The sequence below is a fragment of the Callorhinus ursinus genome, unplaced genomic scaffold, assembly GCF_003265705.2.
Source record: "Callorhinus ursinus isolate GAN/ISIS: 27379988/994484 unplaced genomic scaffold, GSC_fseal_2.0 scaffold5, whole genome shotgun sequence".
Classification (NCBI taxonomy): Eukaryota; Metazoa; Chordata; class Mammalia; order Carnivora; family Otariidae; genus Callorhinus; species Callorhinus ursinus.
Window position 1 is genome coordinate 56,790,542 of NW_027397067.1, and position 20,871 is coordinate 56,811,412.

Sequence of the window (20,871 nt, forward strand, 5' to 3'; positions counted from 1 at the left end):
CTTTCTTTCTTTCTTTCTTTCTTTCTTTCTTTCTTTCTTTCTTTCTTTTTCTTTCTTTCTTTTCTTCCTCTCTCTCTTTTTCTTTCTTTTTTCTTTTTTCTTTTCTTTCTTTCTTTCTCACCCTCCTCCCCTGATCCTTTAAATGTTGTAACACTCTCTGACCTAAGCCATCTTCTCTTTTCTTTCTGTCACCCCTCAAAAATGGCATGTATTTCCATGTCATCAATATAGTATGACTACTAAATGTTTATCTCAAATTCTGACTTTTGCTCAGAATCCTACAATAATGTGCCTAATAAGCATCTGAAAACTAGTATGTCTAAAACAATACTTTTGAAATTTTCCTCTACTTATACCATTCTCCATCTCAGTAAATGTCATTATCATTCACCTAGCTCTAGGCCAAAAATCTAGGACTCATTCATCTTAATTTCTCTTTTTTTATATTCAAATTCACATTTACATCTATGTTCAACCTATCAGTAAACATTCCCATCTCCATTTAAAAAAATATATTGTAGAGGTGCCTGGGTGGCTCAGTTGTTAAGCATCTGCCTTCGTCTCAGGTCATGATCCCAGGGTTCTGGGATCAAGCCCCGCATCGGGCTCCCTGCTCAGCAGGAAGTCTGCTTCTCCCTCTCCCACTCCCCCTGCTTGTGTTCCCTCTCTTGCTGTCTCTCTCTCTGTCAAATAAATAAATAAAATCTTTAAATATATATAAATGTATATATATATATATATATAAAGCAAATATTTAACTATATATAGCAAAGCTTATCAATTCTCATCCCTGACCATGACCTTCCTATCGAAATTACCATTACTTTTTTTCTCCACTATTTCAATAGCCTTCCATCCTGTCTTCTTGCTTCTACTCCATCCCTTTTTACACTGGCCACAGTGATCTTTTAGAAATTAAGACCCCGTCATTCCCTAGGTCACTGAATTCCCTCACTGCTTAGAGAAAAGTCAAACTTCTCACAGCCTTTGAGGGTCCATATGACTTGGCCTCTGCTCTGCCTCCCCAAACCCTTCTATCATGCTTGCCATCATTCACTCTGTTCTAGACACCTGGGATTCTTGCTGTGGCTTGAACATCTGTCTCTGCCTCACAGTCTATACACATGTTTACCTCCAAGACTTTTATAACCCCCTCCGTTCATTTCATCTGGATATAAAACAGCAGCATGTCCTGGGTGACTTCTTCTTTTTTTTTTTTTTTTAAGATTTTATTTATTTATTTATTTGAGAGAGAGAGAGAGAGAGAGAATGGGAGATAGAGAGCACGAGAGGGAAGAGGGTCAGAGGGAGAAGCAGACTCCCTGCTGAGCAGGGAGCCCGATGCGGGACTCGATCCCGGGACTCCAGGATCATGACCTGAGCCGAAGGCAGTCGCTTAACCAACTGAGCCACCCAGGCGCCCCTGGGTGACTTCTTCTGACCTCCAGCCCTTTCTTTTTTCCCCATAGTACATACCACTATCTGAATTACTGATACGTTGCTCAATCTCCCACTACTAAAATGTAAACTCCGAAAGGGCAAGAATCTTAATTTTCTTATTCAAAGCTAAAAGAGACACTGACACTTGGTAAGCACTCACTAAATGCTTGTTGAATAAACTGTTGATAGACTGGTTGTATATCTGTGTATATATTGTGGTTACAGGTCCTTCTTCATCATTCCTGCATTATTCCTTTCTCCCAGTATTTTCTTAAATAAGCCACATATAACAATATAAATTTTCATATTACAGTATACAAATATACTATAAAAGTATCCCCGGATATGCATTGCTATACACATGATATTTAATAAAGTTTCAATTCCCACGTATATTACTTACCCTAATATTTTTCCTATTTTAAAAGATATATATTTCCCTACTTATTAGTAATACACTATATAACATATGGAGTAAGAGAACAGGCTTTTAGACAAGCATCCTGGGTTCCAAACCTAATTCTGCTTTTATCTCTAAACCACAGAGGTTTTACTATCTTAAGAGAAATAATAATCTTATATACCTCCTGATGTTGATATCAACATTAAAAAAGAAAATGCTTAATAGTGCTTCTTACAAATACTAATTGCTATTTATTATTGAGTAACCTCTTCATGGGTTAATGGATAGATGAATGAGGGTTCAGCTCCTGTATTTATTTCCTCATCAATTTCTCTCCTGCTCTAAGAAAAGATGATATAAACAGGTGTTGCCATGGAGCGAATACAAGTAGAAGTAGTTCTTTCTGGGATTCTAAAGGTTCTCTGTGTTGGGGAGGGGGGGTTAACCAGATAAAGGTGATGGGATAAGCAACTATTTAAAGTCTTTTTGCCCAGGGCACCTGGGTGGCTCAGTCGTTAAGTGTCTGCCTTCCGCTCAGGCTCAGGTCATGATCCCAGGATCCTGGGATCGAGCCCCACATCAACCTCCTTGCTCCACAGGGAGCCTGCTTCTCCCTCTCCCACTCCCCCTGCTTGTGTTCCCTCTCTTGCAGTATCTCTCTCTGTCAAATAAATAAAAAAATCTTTAAAAATAAATAAATAAATAGACTTTTTCCCTAAGGGCAATAAATGGCAGGTTCAGGGGCTTTTCAAAAGACCCCCCACTAACAAAAGTACTTTTGCTTAAGGCCACATATTGTCAGAGTTATTAGTGGCTGCAGGGGATTATTTGAATCACAGAGTCTAGGAGGAGAGCTTGGAATTTCATGAGACTGAAAATATTAAGAAATCTGAAGTGTAACAAGGTCAAATTTGGAAGATAAAAACTCAGTCTTCGGCATATTTTTCAATTTTATATTTATTCCAAGTCCAATGTTCTTATCAAAATATCACTGTACTTCATTATAATTTGCCTAAGAATGGCTGGATATGACAGATCTGTGCAAGATTACTAAATATCATTTACATACTGGTCATTTAAACTTGTGGATCCCCTACCTTAGTATCTGACCATTTTAACTATAAGCACCACCCACATATCATGACTAATGGGGCTGCTTTTCACTCAACAGTTTAATTACAGTCTGTCAGTTTTTGCAAAATTATGGAACATTTTATTGTGTTTTACTATAACAACAACAACAACAAAAAGGAAAGTGTCGGTAATAGTAGTAAGAACCATGAAACTAAAATAATACAGTGGAGATGGAAATCATTAGGACTGTGGAAAGCTGCCTTCTTTTGGATTCAAATGGATGCTCACTTAGTTAAGTTGTTAACTGAGCATTCACTGAACAGTAAAGGTAGAGACAAAACAATTATAAAATCTGGTAAATAGACGGTCAAAGATTATATTTAAACTGTAAAGAATAAATCGAGAATTTGTTCACTCTCAGAATAAAACCACCCGTATAATATGTAAATCTATTGTTTGTGTTTTACCTATGTCTCTTTCCTACAGAAATACTCTCAGAAGATGTCTAAACTTCCAGTGGCTTGTAAAGGTCTAAGCAAGCAAAGTGAGCAAGAGCATCACCACCTGGTGGGGAGGGGGTTGTAATGAGTACTGGGTACTATATAACACTGATGAATCACAGACCTGTACCCCTGACACAAATAAAAATAAATAAATTAAAAAAGCCTGAAACTAAAAATACATGGGCCCTGGACTTGGGAAATTGTCCAGTTGTTTGACCTCTACAAGAATCCAGGAAATTATCACAGTTAATTGTTAAAACCCATTCTCCGGGCAAATGTTTATTGAACACTTATTAAATGCCAGGAGGAACATAAAAACGATACAGTGTCAGGGCAGAGGAGGACAAGAAAGATTAAGCAACTAAAAACAAAACAAATAAACAAAAAACCCCAAGCTACGTATAACATGGGGGATGGTTGTCATTAAAGAGAAGCAGGGTAAAGGTATAGAACAAATGGAGGATGGGTAGCAGAAAATTATTTTGGATAGGATGTTCAAGGAAGATTATCAGGTTGAATGAAGTGATGTAGTAAGCCTAAAAGATATCTTTGGGAATGCATGTTCCAAGCAGGAAAAATAGAAAGTTCAAAGACCTTGAGGCAATTAACATTTTATCCATGAACAAATGTTGAAAATGAACTAAAATTAAAGCTAATGCTTTGGGGCACCTGGGTGGCTCAGTAGGTTAAGCATCCAGCTCTTGATTTTGGCTCAGATCATGATCTCCGGGTCGTGAAATCGAGCCCTGCGTTGGGCTCTGCGCTCAGCCAGAGTCTGCTTGTCCCTCTCTCTCTGCTCCCCCACCTCCCGCCTCAAATAAATAAATAAATAAATAAAATCTTTTAAAAAATAAAATAAATAAAATTAAAGATAATGCTTTGATACTAACCTAAAGATGACTGTGTACTTGACTCTCATATTTGAATCTTTAAGATATCAAACCTTTTCCTTTTTTGAATATTTTAAGACACAATTATTTTTATTCAGAACATTTTGAAGCTAAAAATATTTACCATTAAAAATAGAAATACAAGTATATTTTCATTTATGTAGAGACTGGCAGTTGGACCAAATGGTAGAATCTAAACTGAGTTATCATCTGAGTGTCATTTAGAATCATCACCTTCTATTTTTGGTCTCACATTGATACCATAGGTTCTTCTGTTATACATTCAATTTTCTGGATTTACCAGGGTGTACATTATTTCTTAAATCGTATAAAGTAATCCTTTTCATGTGAACTAGGCAGTTGTAGACTTATTCAATTTTCTCTCTCTAGGTAGGCACTTTCAAACAAATGGAAAGTAAAAGGTAGTCTGTTCTATGTTCAGACTCTCCAGAGACACAGCAACAGGTTTCTCAAAAAGGCCAGGGAGCTACCTACAGAAGGACTTCTGATGGAGAGACTGCAATGGCTCCTGACTACTTCATCTTTTGCCCTTAAAGTAGAAAGTGAGGCTGAATCCAGCCAGGTTGGGGAAAATACATTAACATTTACTCTGGAAGTTGAATGTCAGCCATGAACTAGGGTCTGGTCTGAAAGTCTGATAGGTTTTAGTGCCTAGTAGGAACTCTTGTCCTTGCTGAAAGGACCATAGTTGAATAGCATCATCTTCCTTCTATTTACATGGATTTTTACTTCTGATGGCAAAAACGCTGGGATTAACCGACTGATTGATATATGTGACATATATGAAAAGGCTTTGTAAGACTCCTGAAACTAATATTATACTATATGTTAAACTAACTGGAATTTAAATAAAAACTTGAAACAAACAAAAATAAACTAACATTTTCTTCCATTAATATACCAACAAAAAGCTTTGTAATAATATAGACTAGGGGTTTTCTTCTGCTTTAAATAAAAATGATTTATGTTTAGGGTTTAGATTTCTTATTCTCCTTATCCCACAGTATATTCTTTTTCTCTCATTTCCATTCTTATTCCTAAAATGTTCTTTCATTTTTCTTGTTTTACTCCTTTCTTAATGTCTTTTTATCTCTTTCTTCTTCTTACCCTGTCTCATTTTCATATTTTCATAGACAAAAGAAATTTCTTTGGATAATGAAGTTTTTTTAACTTTTCAAGAACAGAAGAAAAGTCTGAATGCAAATCTTTCTTAAATATACATACTCAATGCCAATTATAATCATATTAATCACTGTTTAATTTTTTTTTTTTTTTAAGACAATGAGCATGCAGCAGAGGGAAAGAAAAAATTTTAAGCAGGCTCCACACCCAGCATGGAACCCAACACAGGGCTGGATCTCATGACCCTGAGATCATGACCTGAGCCGAAAATAAGGGTCAGATGCTTAACCAACTGAGCTACCCAGGTACCCTATCACTCTTTAAATTTTAACTTTATTTTAATTTTATACTCTTGCAAACAATGAGAACAAAACAAATCATGAACATGTGCCTATTGTTTTAAGTCAGTTTTTTCAACCATTTGTCCTTAAATGTGTCAATTGATAGAAATTTCATCTCCCAAAATAGCGTATTTTAATAAATAACTACTATTATTCTCAAGAAAATTGTTATTATATTTCTTCCAATGTCGTTCTTAAAAGTTTTAAGTGCAAAAAAAAATGTTGCATTCAAGGGACCTTAAATTATTAGAATTGGAAAGGATGATAGGAGTCCATGTTTTTAGCCTTTTTAAGATGCAAAAATCTTCTGTGGAAGATAATTTTTACATTTATTAACTTTAAAATGTTATTAAAACAACAATATCAACAAATGAGAATCAATAATATCAAGCCTTTTGTCAGCACTGCATGTAAATTCTATATTCTAGATCCAATACCTTTAGAATTAAGGTTTTCTCCCCTGATTCTGTGAGGGAAGATTTGGCAACAACAAAAACAACTTAATTATTGAGTACTTACTGGACTAGAACTATGCCAAATCATTTAATAGTCACAGTAAACCTACAAGGAAATTTTCTTATTTTCCCGATTTATTGATACAGCAATTGAGAATCAGAAATTGTGTAAATTTTCTATGATCATGTAGTAACTCACCACATCTCAGTGTTAAAGTCAGAGCACAAGACTACTGCCCAAGACTTAATTAACCCTTATGGTGAGAACCTACAATTCCCAGCTGTGGGGATTTTATTTGGTTTTACATGATTCTTTACAATTTTTCCCCATTAACATGATAAATATACAAATAGAACCTTTAAGGGATAATTTATAGATTTACACTTCAGTACTTTACATATATACGTTCTCTGAACACTCAAACTGGAGCAATAAATGGATTTTTTTCAATGATATTTAAAGATTAATGAGCTAGTTTATGAATTTCCAGGTGTTATTATATCATTCTATTTTTATAATCAATGATTATTTTCAAGGAATTTTCATCATGTATATGAAACTAAATGAAGACATCTACTTACCTAGTTATGTTCTATTATATGGTATTGATATTTTCTACGAATACCTACATAAATAAACTAAACGTGACACAAATTATGTAAATAATTACTGGAAAAAGACAGAAATAGTGACTGATTCCTGATATTTATAGAGAAATATTAAAAAATCCATTGTGAAGCTGAAGAGATTTATTATTATCATGTGTCTGTCTTCAATTACTAAGCTGATTTAAAGCAATGTAATTTCCGATTTATGCATATTACATGCCTAATTTTGGCATAGACATACAGGAACATTTCTCTCAGCTCATGGTCCTTTAGTTTAGATAATTTATTTATTATTCTTTTATAAGAGTATGAAGTCAGTATATATTGTGGCTCAAAAGGAGAAACATCTGTTTTGTCTTTATGAGAGTATAAAAGTACAGAAAGGGGAAGATCTTTTAGTTCCATTAACCCTAGTTCTATGCTAGGTAAAAAACAGAAGGAACATTAACTCCAAATTATTTGTTTTCCTGTACTTGTTGACTGTCAAAAATGTATTTCAATAGGATAAGAAATCTCACATTATAAATAAAATGTAGATGTCGAATTAAGAAAGAATTAGCTTATAAATCAAAACTTAAAAAGAAGTAGTCCTCTATCATTTTAGGCTGAGGTTTGGAGTCGGAAAAACTTTGTTACTGCCCCTACTCCACCACCTACTATGTCCTGTCAGTTTAAAAATAACTATTTTACCTCTCTAAACCTCAGTTTATTCAATTGTGAATTCTGAAAGTAACTTTTCCAATTGGTTTGCTATAAGGATTAAATTAAATATGTATTTAAATTGCTCAGCATGAAACCTGGCAAATAGAAAGGATTAAGTAATTGGTAATCATATTAGAAATTGTGGTTATTTAGCTGAAAGATGAGAAAGTTGAAGAATCATTTATAGCCTTCTAGTGTTCTAAATTATGTTTATAGGTAATTTTCAACAAAGAAAAGAATAATAAAATAATAGTTCACATTCCATTTATTATAGTGGGCAGAACTAAAATATTTGGTGTAAGAAGAATGCCCTGTGAACTATGTTAGGTATTTCTGTTGTGGGGCTGCTGATATCAAGTTCCTAGAAAGACCAAGTGACCATCCATCCTTTCTTTTTATTCATAATTGCCTTGGTTTATACCATCTTCCCAGCACAATTACTAATAATGTCCTGATATGGATAGTAAATATATGATACTTAGAACAGATATATCCTATACAAATTACATGTTCTATAAATAATATCAACAGACTATCTTTATTCCTTCCTCAGTAGAAATTAGTATATTGATTCAAAATTTTAAAATACACTTTATTTTATTTTATTTTAAGATTTTATTTATTTATTTGAGAGAGAGAGAATGAGAGATAGAGAGCACAAGAGGGAAGAGGGTCAGAGGGAGAAGCTGACTCCCTGCTGAGCAGGGAGCCCGATGTGGGACTCAATCCCGGGACTCCAGGATCATGACCTGAGCCGAAGGCAGTCGCTCAACCAACTGAGCCACCCAGGCACCCAATACACTTTATTTTAATGAACTATGAGCTAACATTATGATAAATTTGTGTTAAAAAATGGTAAAATATGTTTTTAAAAGTTAAAAATAAAAAATATTGATGCATATAATTTCTTTTCAGGTATGGCAAGATGTGTTATTAAAAACATATTTTATATATTTATAAGTGTATATGTGTGCATATACACAATCATGTCACCCTCTATGAGAAATTGGAATTTAAATTATTAAAATAAAAACAAAATTTTGCTTATCTTTTACTTAAAAATTTCTTCCTCTTATTTTCTATATCATATACCAATATAACTTTAATGAAAAAATTCAATTCAAGAGCTATTTCTTAACCTGAGATTAAATCTTACCATTCTTCTTTTAATATAATACTATATAACCAGGGGTGACTGGGTGGCTCAGTCAGTTAAGCATTGGACTCTTAATTTCGGCCTGGTCATGATGTCAGTGTCCTGAGATCAAGTTCTGCCTTGGGCTCTGTACTCAGCAGGGAGTCTGCTTAAGATCCTCGCCCTTTCCTTCTGCCCCCCACTCCCTGCACACATGCCCTCTCTCTCTCTCTTTTGTTCAAATAAATAAATCTTAAAAAAAAAATAATGTAATACCATGTAATCAAACAAAATAATTTCCAGATATGCTCTTGGGACAAAGAAGAAATAAAACTTCCTAACATACCCTTTCCACATCTATGGAACTGTACAACAGCCAAAAGTCATTGTAATGATCTTGAAATAATATAAAATTCTAAAATTTTGGCTTAGAAAAATATTTTAATCTGTTTCATATAATTTAACAGGGTTAAGAGCCCATAACTTTAGAAAGTGTATATTCCATTTACCAATTTAAAGTAGATACAGTCTTGCAAAAATTAAGTTTTAAACAATTAGATTTCTGGCTAATCCTATGTATTCCTCTCATTCAAAATATTATTACTTAGACTTGTGAGAGACAAAAAATTTCTTATTTTGTATTTTTTATACATATCTATAACTAATAGATAAAAGAAAAAAGATTTATTTTCTAATGCATATTTTGTAATTCTTTTGATGCCAAAGTAGAATATGTCCAAAAAAATCAGCTTCTGAGATCTTTAAGAGATATATAAATTCTTTACATATTGGCATAGTGATCTCTGCATAAAATTTTAGAGATATTTATTTCAACAATCCCATATTAGTAGCATTCAAATTTTGTGTTATTGGCAATATGTACATATATCTTCAAACATCTAAATCAATAAATAAGGAAACTATCTGGCTAATTCAACAAAAAATATTTTTCATTGATCACATTACATCTGAACTGCATCAAATATCCACATTTACTTGCATATTTATATACATCATAACTAATGAAGTATTTAAAAATTAATGAATAACTACTAGATCTAAAATAGAATTATTGATAGATGCAAAATAACTAATTTTGATATAAAATATATACAATCACAAAGCATTCAAACCTACATACTCACCAATACAGGTAGGTAAGGAATCATTCCATTGGGCTAAAGAATTGGGCACTGTATCACATCTAATTGCAATGGATCCATGGAGGATATATCCTGGATTACATTCAAAAAGAACCAGTGAACCAACTGCAAATTCATTGCCAATCCTTCTTCCGAATCTTGGTTCAGGCACAGAACTGCATTGTGTGGAACTTGTTCTAGGAACAGCTGTGTACAAATAATCGTTGATTTTAATTTCATATTTGGTAGAGAAATAAAGATTTCAAAATGTAACTATTTAAACAAATTTCAAAGAAGTCTTCACTTTTTATCAGCACTCAAATTAACAACTTGAATACATTTCTAAAAGTTTTAATATTCATACAAAATAAAATACAATTTAAAATGAATACTTGCTATTGTCATCAAGATATTTTTGTTTAAAAAAACATTTTACTTTTGATCCTTTAAACAACATCAAGTAAGGTTTTTTTTCTTATTTTTTGTTTTACTAAACTCTTACTAATGTAACAAAAAGGTTTGAATTAGGTATTTCAATTTATGGGATGATAATTGAAAGATATATTTTTCTCTTTTTAAACTGGGATACCAAGTTCAAACATGTGTCAGGTTTCATGAGGTAATGTCACATTTTATTTTTCAGTAGTTTCATAGATTTAAAAAAGAAAACACAACATTTTACTAATTTCACAGTATGTTCACAAACTTAGTTGTTCAAAATATGTTTGTTATTGATGAAGACAATTATGTTCAAGGCTAAGTAGAAGTCAGACAGATTAACAACAATAGAAGTTTTTATTTTAATAATCATACAGTATCAAATTTGAAATTGCCTTTAGACTTTATAGGTATGTCCTTTGATTGTGACTTTTTTTTTTGTTTAGTAAAATAGAATGATAACAGGATGTTTTTTCTTTTTAAAACTCATACAGATAGGATTAAAGAGTTTGAAAACAGCCCAAAAAAATGATATGATGAATTCCAAATAGATTGATTCCTCTTATGTGACTTGTTAATAGTGCCTTTTTAAATTCATAATATCACATACTGTTTAATGAAGGAATACTATTAAAAATGAAACAGTAAAATATTATAGCCAACATTATAAATGGGATAAAGGAAGTTAATAAAAGTATCAAATCATATATGTTTATAAATGTCTTAAGAATAAAGTTCAAGATACATTTGAGAATAACTACTACATGATCATACACAATTAAAAGAAAATGTTTCAAATTATAGAGCTTAATATATTAATGATAATGTGAAAGCTTGTCTATAAAAGGCAAGAAGAAACTGTGTAAACAAACTTTCAATTGCACAAAAATATTTAATAGCCATGAAGAAAGTTTGAAAGCTCCTGAGAGAATGAGAAACTAAAATTTTAGAATGGAATAATGATTTCCCTGCATGTCTAAGTACATCAGCAAAAAATTTTGCATATTTTTAATTTAGAATGCTAGGCTATGGGGAAAATAGACTATGTAGAGAGTGAAGAGTTGTCAGAAAAAAAAAATAAATGTTTAAAACAATATGTCAGAAGGAAGGAAAATCATACTTGAGAATTATGATGGAAGCAATAGTCACTTTTGACTTTGGTCAAAGTAACAGTGCTGTAGTGATGAGGGAGGGAACAGGGCAAAACTTAAAAAAAAAAAGAAAACTAAAAACAACTTTGATCTCTCCTATATGGTTATGAGGATCTCATCATTAATAATTCTGAACATAGCATGAGGTAACTGATATCATTCCTAGTGTGTTTCTAGGCTACAGGGTCACTTACCTTGATAAACAAAGTGAAATCCCTTAGCTGTTATTGGTCCAACTGAAGTAAATCGAATTGTGATCTGATTACCTGAACTCAGTGGAAGTGATTCTCCTACTCAACAAAACAAACACTAAGATATCATAAATAATTTCATTCAGTAAACCTAACAAATTATATTAATTTACACTGTTATTTGAAAATGTCAATCTATGTTCTATCAAATTACCTTAATATATCCTACCTCTGACAATATATTTTCTTTGGGTTCAGCTTCAATCTCAACCTTTTTACCAGAAGGCTTTTATTACATTTTGATACATATTGTCTCATTTTAAAAATAATCCTTACATATTTTATATTACATTAAATACCACAGACTAAGTGACTAAATATATTTACTTGATTACAATCCCCCAAAATAGTTGGTTATATTTTTCTCAAGCGTTTGAGTTACTATTGTGTTTCTATTTTTGTTTTTAATAAAGAGTGATTCTATTATCAGTTTATGTATCATATGGATGACATAAATCTCAACTTTCATTCTAATACCAATCAAAGTCAGTCTTTAATCAATAACTGATGCATGGCAGTTCTATTAAAGGATACCTGAATGGGATCCTGAGAGGGAAGATAACAGAGAAGATTGCTGAGTTGGCCCATCATACACCTCAACAACATCGTGGAGTGATGTCTGGAAAAATACAAACTGGCCAAACACCACTGATCAACAGGAACCAGGAGAAGCAAACAAATCACCAACCATCCAAAAACGAAAACAAAAAACAAAAACAAAAACAAAAAATAGAAAGAGGAGGAGAGAGAGAACAAAGTATTACAATATAATACTCATCTTTTTTCTACCTTTAAAAGAGGGTAGGTGCCAATTGGTTGATATGCCTAACACACGTATTTCAGGTCATAAAGGTAATGACCATGGCCTAAAAGCAATAAAATTTTTTAAATACTATTTTTTAAAAAATAAATTAAATGGGTATAGCATGTATATTTGGATCAGAAATCATAAGGTTGGTGATTATTACTTTATAATAACTCTTTGATTTTCCCATTGGTAGTTTGGTTCTTTTCACTTTGTGACTCTCTTCTCTTTTTCTAATTTTTTTCTCCTCTTTTATATAAGATAGACAATGTTTTAATTTGGGGGATTTTTTTAGAATGCTTTTAAAATGCTGTTCCACTATGAGTAATAGTTCCACTGGAAAAGTATCAGCAAGATACTTTTCAGGTACAGTGTTCACGTTCTAACTTAAAAATGATTCCTAAGCATTGTTAATAATCTGTCAAAATATTTCTTTATAATTCCTCAGCAATTGAGATATACAAATTTACAAAATGGTTGTTTTTCATGGTAAGTGCAGATGTGAAGTACTTATCAATATTTATGTCTCTCATTTTTGTATTTTTCCTTTAATTATACATGAACTTTATGTTAGAAACGACCCAAACTATAACTTAAAAGAAAGAACCTGTTCCAGAGCAGAAATAAGGTTATATATTGTTTTATAAAAAAGGAAATAAATTTTAAATATTATCCTTAAAACACTTTGTTGAATAGAAAAATTACAGCGTTTAAAAGTTTTTTAAGTTTAATAATGTAAAAACAAGAGAACTTTTATAAAATCAAAATCACATTACTGTAAATAAACTATACATTGCATGAATATATATTTTAAAGTTCATCATAATTTACACTTGAATCAAGGTTATGGTCATCCTTTGGTGGTCCTATGAAGACAGGCTAATTCATCTGAAACATGCTGAGTTTTGCATATGAACACATACACATAATACTGTAAACAAAGATATACTTTTTTTTTTTTTTTTTTGTGCCTGCTAAAATAAGCTGGTGATCTCAGTCCAGTTCTTTGTGGGGCAAAGGAAAATGAATACAGATACAGAGTTGTTGCTTTGAACAATTCCTGAACATTGTTGTGCTATTTTTCATAAATAATTCTGAAAACTTTTCCTAGAAGTCATAAAAACAAATTTATGTTTCTGTTGAATCAGATACATGCATTCTATTGTTTTAATAGTTTACAAGTCATATGAAATTTCAGTCCAGACCTTTTTAAAAGATCGATATATTGGTCCACCAAATCCCAAGCCATTTCACAAATATTCCAAAAAATATTAAGAAAGTTTTTGTTTTCTGTTTTTGCATTTGTTTAGATTGGTGTTTGATCTGTTTTCAACTGTGTCTTTGAAAATTTCTATTATAATGCAGATGTCCTCATTGCCTGTCCTGTTAGCCTAATCATAGGCACTTTGTAAAAACAATGCTCAACGGGGCTCTTGGTAGATAAACTATTCTTTCTCTATATCTTTTTTGGGAAGACATTGGAAAAATAAAACCCACTAAAATTCAACATCTTTTCACTCTTTCTGCCAAATATTTCAAATACTTCATTAGGAAACATGCCCAGTTACCAAGAAAACCACCACATTACAAACAATATCTAAAAAACAAAACAAAACAATCCCCCCCCAAAAAAACCCTCAAAAAACAAAACAAAACAAAAAAAACAGAGTCATCCAAGGGCTTTTTCTAAGGAAAAACAATTTTTTTTTCTTGATTTTAGGCCTATTGTTCACAATTGTTACTTCTCTACAGGTAGACCAGAATTTTGTGTCACTTGTGAACTGGTTATGTTGAAAGGGTAACTTCTAACAATATAGCCATGAACACCACATATTTGCAATGCATTAAGTAATGAAAACCATGGGGCATGTCCTTGGAGTGTACTTAGTAACTTGTGCTTGCAATTCATGGTGCTAATTCTGAGATGACAGTGGGGAGAGCTGAGAAGGGATGGGGGGTAAGGGAGTGGAGTGTTGAATCTAGCCTCATTAAGCACTTACTAACTAGTAGTAAGCTACTACTCTTTAACTGTGCTGTAAATCTGCATTAATATAGCCAATGGAAATCTTAAATTAAAAATAGCCTTTATGGGAAAAAAAAAGTTACTCTGAGAGTATACTAAACCATTATATGAAAAATAAAATTTTAAAGTACATTTTTGAATAAGTTTTTTGTAGTATGAAATATCAAGAATACTTGCATAGTGATCTGATTTCCTACACATTACTAGGTTAAGTATTGCCTCACTAAATTATGTTACAAGCCCGAACCAAATCTTTCTCAACTAGAAATCTCAAGAATTAAATGGTAAACCTTATGTTTGCTTCTCCATGCCGTCCACAAATGCCTTTATTTAGTTAGTTTTCGTATGTTCACACAGCAGTAGGTCTTCTGCTTCTAAAATGTTCTGAATGGCAAACTGCACCCTTTGCATGGTTTGAGGCCTTTGTAGGAAAAAATTGTGAAAGACTTTAAGATGGATCAAAAGATAACTGGATGTTGTGTTTTGGTGAGATGTTTTTGTTTAGCTTACCCTTCTGGGTCACCTGTGTTTTGGGGGGCTGTGGTGCATGCAATGGATTATTGTCCGATGGACAGACCTGTAAATTCATTTCAGCATTCCATGCTTATCTGTGTATCTAAGTATCAATCTACCTCTCTATCCATTGATCTATATTTGACTACTGAATTCTATATTGAACCACTGTAATATTTACTGAAACCCTCCTTAATTCCTGGGTTAAATAAAATTTTTGATACATGAAAAAATTTTGATACATGTTTACTTTATATTTGCATGGGAGTCATGGTTACACTCTCATTAAAAAACAAAACAAAACAAAAACCCTTTTAACACTGATCTACATACCTCAACCTAATGACTGGGCCATCTTTTTATTTCTAGGACTACAATTAACCTCCAAAGTCTGGGCTGATTATGCCTTCTGAAATGATTAGCGAGCCCTCCATCTTCTTTTTCTTAGTTTCCAACAGAGATACAAAATTCTCTGCATCTCAGCTCCAGGGCTTCTTTTCCTTTCTCTGGAGATCTGCATGTGAATATCAAAAGCACTTTGTTCTCAGGCTATTAGAGTAGGCTATAAACACTAAGCTATTTCTTAAGGGAAGCACCACTTTAAGTGAATTTTTTTCCTTTCTTAAGCATGATAGATCTTAAAAATAATCTTTTAACTCCTTTGTTCGAAATGTTTTATAATGTTATATGTGTATTATTGCAATCTAGAAAAAAGAAGAAAAGGGAAGCCTAATAAGGTAGAAATAAACATGTAAAATACCACTACAAATCAGTCTATGCAAAGAATCTATTATTATCTCTGAAATTACTTCTGAGTCTCTTATTTTCCACATATTTTATCCTAGAATACAGTTTATTAATCTAACTAATATTGTTGATTCTATTCTATGATGTACTGTAAACAGCTGGGGTCAGAAAGCCAACTGGTCCAGAGAGAGTCTTTCTCTTAGACCCCATTAACTATATTTGTAGTCATTGAGGTAGCAGTTTACCTTTACCAGTGGAAAGATGTTAGGTTAGCCAATTAAATTAACTGTAAACCAACAACAGGGCATGTTGGGCACATCTTTTAATGCAGATCATTGTTGTGCTGATCATTTAATCCATTCTTAAAAGCAAGTCCTCTACCAACCTCTAATGGACAACATGGAGGTGTTCTATGCTGCATTTTTTTTAAAAATTACAATTTGGATTTTTTTATAAAGATTTTATTTATATATTTGAGAGAGAGAGAGAGCACGAGCAGGGGGAGAAGCAGACTTTCCTCTGAGCAGGGAGCCTAATGCAGGGTTTGATCCCAGGACACTAAGATCATGACCTGACCCAAAGGCAGACACTTAACTGACTGAGCCACCCAGGCACCCCTACAATTTAGATTTTTAAACATCACTTAGTCTGCTTAAATCACTTAAATAGTGAAAACCTCTAGTTTAGATCACATAGATAGGATATTTACTCCAACTTTAAAATTTCCTAGTTCGTTTGCTCCCCCATGAGCAAATAAACTCAGAATGAGACAGGACATTGTGCTTATCTCTTTTTCTTTGTACATAAAGCAAGGTTTATCTGACGTCTAATTTTTACAGTATTCTATCCAACCAAGGCAGAAAGTCAGGGTACCATTTACTGAGATGGTTTGCATGATACCAATGTTCATTTAACGAAGTTTCAAAGAGTATTTGTTTCCTTACTCTGCACCAACTCTGTCATTTCTCCTTTAGTCACATTCGTTTAAGTCATGAGACTTTATCCATTCTGCTTAATTTAGCCTTTCCAAATGTAAGTCAGTAAATGATGAAAGGATACCTGGATGGCATAAAGAAACTCCTGAAGATTAATATGGCTACACAGTTAGAATGCACATTGCAGACCAGCAATCCCTCAGGAAGTATCTTTGTGGAAAACAGTACAGTGGACGCGTGAGGTGAGACATCATGCTCTACATGGTTTAGCACCCAGAGGGGTGTGCCTTTGTTTAGAATATAAATAAGTAGTTCTCTGCTCTCACTGCTGCTGAAATGTTCCACCATTGCCTAAACAAGTCAGAAACTTTTGGAAGTTGCATTTAATTCTTGTGCCATCAAAATAACTAGCTAGTGCATTCATTGTACAGAGGCTCACTGATTTAGCAATTAACTTTAAATGAGGATAATAAAACAAACATGGACACGATTGATGTTATTCAGTGATTAGGATTGGAGTTATCGCATTAAAACTAAATACTGAGTTTATACAAATACAGAAGGGTTTTAATTTTGCCTTTGTCAATTTTGTTTTTCTCTCAGGAAGGAATCAGTCACAGAGTATCCCAATGGCATACTAGTTTTAAAAGGAAAAAAAAGAAAAAGCCCTCAGACTCAGATGGGACCATGGCTAAAAGAACTGATCTAACCATTTCTGTTTAAGGTGGTGATTGGTAAAATTAAAGTATCTAAGAGTTTGTAGTAAATTCAGGTCTCATTCAAACTTGCTTTGATATAAAAGGGATCAAATTTGGTAGAGGAAGGCAGGGAAGTAGGTCTCTCAGGGCAGTGGTAGTTCTAGCAGTCAGATGGGCGGTAGCTCATTCCCCCTGGTGCCAACACGCTAAAATGATGAGATTTCTTTGCTCTGTGAAAGAATGGATAAAGCAGCTTACATACTGTCAGCATCTGCAACTGAGCAGATTTAGATGGACTAATGCTTTAAAATCACAAATCTATGGGTCTGGAATGCCCTAATAAAAGATGAATGAAAACTGGCAAATGAAGAGTTAGGTCAGATTCTGGAATCAGACTCTAGGACTGAATCTAGGATGAGTCACATGAGTAAGTCACTTCACTTTTCCATGCCTCAACTTCCTCACCTGTAAACCAGGGAATAATAAAAGTACCTAACCTCATAGGACTGATGTGAGTTAACACGTACGTCGACACTTGTAAAACACTCTGAACAAGTACCCGAACACAGTAAGATGTATTAGTTACTACTACTAGTATCTCAGCCTTGTAAATATATATGCCACTAATTCAATCTGAAAATTCACTGGTAGGCAAAAGTTAATTGACCTTCGAGGTTAGATAATATATTTTTTTCTCATACTCTCCTTTCCACACGCATATTTAGAACAAAGCACAGACCTAATTGGGTTAGAAGAGCATTTCAGCAGTTTTAGTCAAGGGTTCATTGGACTGATGATTGCAAAATGGCTATGCACTTCCCAGTCTACTTGATTTTACATTCTATCCTTTCGGGTGGAATATGAAACTGGAATTAGTAGTTTTCTATATGGGCTAAGAAAAAGGGAGCAATGTGAGAGAGCATTCTACTTTTGTTTTAGTTTGTTCCCTTCATCTTAAGTCCTAGTCCCTCTGTTGCAAAGGCATTGAAACACCATCACAAAAGAAATAGTTCCACACAGAGGGGAGTCTGGGCAGCAAAAGGAAAAGAAAAATACTGTAAATTCCTATTAGGTCTCAGCATGATTCTCAACATGCCTGTTATCCTTTTCAAAATCTGTACATTCTTTCATATTCCAGGGTTCATTTTGATTGTATTAGGCACTCAGCTGGTTAGTTGCTCTGTGAAAAAAATGTAAAGAAGTCACCCCTGTTTTGCTCAGCTTGCATTTTATTCACCAACACGGCACAGGAGAAAACACACATGTGCGCTCACACTACCAGCAGAACAGAAGTAAGATTCACATCAAAGATGTATTTGCAACTGTACCTGATTATGTGTGCAAGCATAAAAAAATTACTGTTGGTGACATAAGATATCAAAAAGTTTGGCTACCTTTATATGAATTCTGTCTCAACTTTCACCTCATATGAATACTTCAATATTGTAGGAATGTCCATGTATGCAAAATGCTTCCTTTTTCAATTAGTAACATATACATACAGTACTCTTTGTTCTCTATATGCTCTGACTGTGAAACTACTTATTGTATAAAAAGCTCCAAGGTTGCTTTTGGGATACAATGCCACTTGGATACCTCATGATTTTAAAAGCATTCTCATTTAAAGATGATTACAAGTATCCAATTAAAACCTTGATTTTATGAAATATATATATATAAAGTGAAATATTATATATATATTATATTATATATTATATAAAGTGAAGTATATATCTAAAGTGAAATATTATAACAATTTATTCAAAAGCACCAAAAGGCAGAACATTTAAATTCAGTCCCAAGTCAAATTAGTGTGCTACTTATTTTTTTTTTAAAGATTTTATTTATTTATTTGAGAGAGAGACAGAGAGACAGAGATAGTGAGAGAGAGCACGAGTGGGGAGGAGAGGGAGAAGCAGGCTCCCCACTGAGCAAGAAGCCTGATGCGGGGCCTGATCGCAGGACCCTGGGATTATGACCTGGGCTGAAGGCAGTGGCTTAACCAACTGAGCCACCCAGGCACCCCAGTGTGCTACTTATTTTCAAAATGTCATCTAGCACTGGAAAAGTTTGAGTAGAAGTTGCATTGATATAATAATTAATTGAGAATTTCATCAGTATTTTGAAAACGTTTATATTTTCCACATATCAGTTAGATTCCAAGTACTTAACGGTTATTATTATAGTACAATACTAGTAAACTATTAACTCACAAAGAGGTGCTTTATACTAATATAGCATTTTAGATAAGGTGAGTCTTGTGATTCATACACTAATTATCTAGGGGCTATTTAAATCACATAGAAGCTTGCCTCCACCATAGATTCTGGGGCCAATCTTGCCCTAGAGCAAATAACCTAGAAGTGTTACATTAGTCAGCATCTCACAGAGCACCACTGAAAGCATTCTGGCTCTGAAAAGAAATATACCAAAATCTTGTTATTGCAATTTTGTAATAATCAGGAAAAGATGCTATTTTAAAAACAAAATCATGGCTCTGACCATGGTACCTGATTATCCAGTCACTAAGTAGCTCCAGAAATCTTGTCCTGCTTTGAATTCATAGCAGTAAAGAGGATCCTAATTTATTTTCCTGTTAGCAGTTTCCTGTGTGATACCTGTGCCAATCTATAAGCTAGGTTTACTGACTAAATCCATAATATTTACTTTCAGGCTTTACATTTACTCACCACCAAAATTTCAAACTGCCTATAACTTATTTTAAACATATGGGCATTATAAAAAAACCCTCTTATAGCAAATGTAGTTCAGTATTCTTTAATTGTTTCAGGAACAATATCTACTCATCTGCAAGCCAGCAGCTTATCTGCAATTTGGCAGTTGTAACATTTTCCAATAGCTGAAAATTAATTTGGTGTTCAAAATGCAATGAAATCAAGAAAAACACAATAAGCAATTCTATTGCATGTTTAAAAGAATTAAAACAGGAAAGCAAAATTAAAAGTTGAAAGTGTTACAATATTTTATTAGCACTTTTATTTTCAACTCAATTTCAATTTGGATGAGTATTTTCCTTTAACCATTCCTAAGTCTCTTTTTCTACACATTTTGGCAGAATATGTCTGCCAAATCCCAACGAGGCCAGACAGATTTAGGTCAGGAAAATATTCTCATGTGGACTATAACATAAATTAGTGGAATTTTTTTTTTATTATGGAAATTTCCAAACATATACAAAGTCGAATACTAAAATAAACACCCATGAACCCATCCATCCGGTTTCAACACTTATGAACATTTCCAATTTTGTTTCATTTATTCTCTCCCAACCCTCCTGTATCCTCAACCTGGGAATATTTTAAAGCGACTCCCAATATCCTACCCTTTTTCCATAAAGGCTTCAATATTTACTTCTAACAGATGAGGACTTTAAAAAATAACCACAACTAACCATTGTATCTAATAAAACTAACAACAATTTCTATAATTTAATAACCATTTCTTGATCCCAT

General features: G+C 33.2%; 1 protein-coding gene across 5 annotated transcripts in view; it reads right to left on the reverse strand.

The window, feature by feature from the left end:
* CSMD3 (CUB and Sushi multiple domains 3) overlaps positions 1–20,871 on the reverse strand; it is a 1,170,304-nt gene that overhangs the window by 157,817 nt on the left and 991,616 nt on the right. For 4 of the 5 annotated variants that reach the window (XM_073893120.1, XM_073893119.1, XM_073893118.1 and 1 more), the window contains 3 exons: positions 12,212–12,325; positions 11,621–11,716; positions 9,841–10,044 (listed from right to left, as the gene is read on the reverse strand). In XM_073893120.1, coding sequence (XP_073749221.1) covers positions 9,841–10,044; positions 11,621–11,716; positions 12,212–12,325 — 414 coding nt within the window. The remainder of the gene's footprint in view (positions 1–9,840; positions 10,045–11,620; positions 11,717–12,211; positions 12,326–20,871) is intronic. The other variant, XM_025871014.2, reaches the window with a different exon arrangement.